The 2,596-nt window shown below is 56.6% G+C and overlaps 1 protein-coding gene across 1 annotated transcript in view; it reads right to left on the bottom strand.

Annotated features, from left to right (window-relative positions):
- Positions 1 to 2,580, bottom strand: part of LOC113209269 (protein spaetzle 4-like) — a 10,396-nt gene extending 7,816 nt beyond the window's left edge. The window contains exon 1 of the mRNA XM_052271737.1: positions 2,339 to 2,580. Coding sequence (XP_052127697.1) covers positions 2,339 to 2,404 — 66 coding nt within the window. The 5' untranslated portion in view covers positions 2,405 to 2,580. The remainder of the gene's footprint in view (positions 1 to 2,338) is intronic.
- Positions 2,581 to 2,596: the final 16 nt, after the last annotated feature.

Below are 2,596 nucleotides of genomic sequence, written 5' to 3'. Positions count from 1 at the left end.
TCCTATACGGCCTTTGTCGTCGAGGTCCTACGTTGTGTGGCCCTATGTCGTGGCCCTATGGCGCGGTCAGGCCGGACGAAGCGGGTCAGTGTGCCGTCTCGCCAGCCACCGGCTCGGGGCGTGGCGGGGCGTGGCGGGCGGGGCATGCGACCGACAATTCTATATCGCGGAAGGCGGCCCACGCGACGCGAGACCGGGCCCGCGCTGCGCCACGCCGCCCGCGCCGGCTCCTCCTTCACACTTTTCTTTTCGTTGGGTCGCATCGGTCAAGAGAGGGCGGCCAGGGGCCCGCCGGCTGCAGTGAGCGAGCAGGGCATTCTGCATGTTGGCCAAGACCACCGTGGCCAAGACCGACCCGCTCCGACCCAGCCCGTGAGTCAGGCCTCGACCTGTCGCGCGCCCCGCCCCACCCCGCCCCGCCGCGCATCGGGAGAAAGGCGACGCGTGCGCCTCACTTTTTCGCGTTTCTGATGAGTCAGCGCGCCGGCCACCCGGAGCAGTTCGGGGACCGATCGCCACACCAGAACTGCACCGTGGGCGGGCGACGACTCTTTTTAGGGAACTGCAGCAGACGCACGGCATTTTTTTCCCCACAAGTTTCTTTGAAAACGACAGCAGCGCGTTGGTACGAAGAAGCAAAAACAAAGAGTAAAAACCGAGACGACAAGTCTGCGACGACGCGGAGCGCGAGGCGTGGTCTGGACCAGTGATGCTGCTGGTGCAGGTGGCAGGCCAGCTAATTTTAGCTCCCGAGTGGCTCTGAGAAAAGCGTCGCACTTCTGCCTTTCGCGTCTCGCCGTAGCTGCAGCAGCACATGTTATTGTGCGGTCCCCAGCCCCGCCGCGCACCTGCGAGGGCCCAAATGAAAAGGCCTTCTTGTCCACGCGGCTGGGAGGGAGTACCTCGGTATTTTTTGTAATTTTCAGGTTTGGAAGTGAGTGTAAGCAAAATCAAACGCACAGCACAATACTTTGACGCCGCCCCCCGCGGAGCGAGTGAGCGGTGCGGCTCCTGGAGTGCGCCGGCTCCAGCGCGTCCTGGGAACTGGAGCAGCTGGAGCGGCGAGGAGGCCTGGCGGACCGGGTGGGCCGGGAGAGCTCAGGCGACTCTCGCATGGGATTCACCACGCCGCGATCCGCCACGGGCCTCGCGCCTTACAAAGTCTCATCCGCCAGCAGCCCGCCACTCTTCAGATAGCAACTCTTCTTCTTCTCCTCCTCCTCCTCCTCCGCGAGGCCCTGCCCTCCGCCCCGCCGCGCCCCAGGTGCACCGGCTCTGCGCGCAGCGTGCACTACGTGAGTGACCGACAGAGGGAAACAACGGTGCTTGGCCTGCCACTCCGACCTGCCATATCCTCCGCGCCCAGCCGGGCCGCAGCGACGACCCGGCGGCGGCGCCCCACGGTCAGACAGACTTGCAGGCCTAAAGTACCCTAAAGTAAGGACAGGGGGGAGGTGGCTGCACTCACACTGTGTATAAATATGTTGCAATGATGCACGGTAAATATAACTTCTTGTTTTTTCAATAAGACCTGGCCTTGGATGCCATTGTTGTTCTCCATAAAATCTGGGTCTTCAAATACAAAAAAACCTTTTTATTTTTTTACCGTATGGCGGGATGAAAAGTTACAGAAAGCGAAACCTATATTTTCTAACGATGTAATATTAATGTGATGGTTTGACTGATGTTTGTCATCACCCGGTGACTTGAACGCGGGCGGCCGTGCAGCGTGCAATGGAGGCCCTACCTACTGGGTAAGGTTACGGTGTTACCCCCTCAAATGTTAATAGCATTTCCCATAGGGGACCCGTTAGGGATTGTGAATACGGCCAAGGAAAAAGTCCAAGTTTGGCACAACACGCGACCTAAAAAATTATCACGTGATGATGTCACACATCCATGAAGTCAAGTGTGATAGCGCCGTATGCTGACTCTTCCCTTCCTCCTTAAACAAGTATTTGATTCCCTTTTCCGTTATGTGCTTGAATGATGATCAAATTATAATTCAAACACTAGAGCTTCTAACCGCAAATAAACAACTAACCACCTTCCTCTCCATAACTCCAAAGAACTTGAAATGTACATGTACACGTATACTCTGTGTATAGTTTATCGACACAATGTGTCCAAATTTAGGAACATAATTGCACCGGATTTCGATGTGCACAAAAACTTTGCCTTTTTAGGAACGATACTTTTCCTGTACATTTAGAGTTTATTTGGAGGCACAATATAACACAATTTCCCACCCCGACCGTGAATCTTTCAAAAACAAAGTAACAAAGTACCTAGCCAGGCGTGACCTCTTAATCGTCTGGGCCTACCCAACAGCACTCACCGACACGAGACAGGCAATCCAAAGCGGTGTCATGATTGCGGAGATGTTGCACTCAGTGGCACTCATTCACTCGCGGGCACTCACTCGCTCGCCCGCTCACTCACTGGCACTTGACGGTCGCACTCTCACGGTCGCACTCTCGCGGTCACACACTCGCGAGCGCGCCGACGCATCATAAGGGCACCACGGGTCCCACGCGACGGGCCAGGTTACCTCCGTGCGCTCCGCTCAACAGCATGCCGACAACTGACCGGGGCC

The sequence above is a fragment of the Frankliniella occidentalis genome, unplaced genomic scaffold (assembly GCF_000697945.3).
Source record: "Frankliniella occidentalis isolate FOCC.00 unplaced genomic scaffold, Focc_3.1 Scaffold171, whole genome shotgun sequence".
Lineage (NCBI taxonomy): Eukaryota > Metazoa > Arthropoda > Insecta > Thysanoptera > Thripidae > Frankliniella > Frankliniella occidentalis.
Note: the sequence above shows the minus strand (reverse complement) of the source record. Positions and strands in the feature narration are given on the sequence as shown.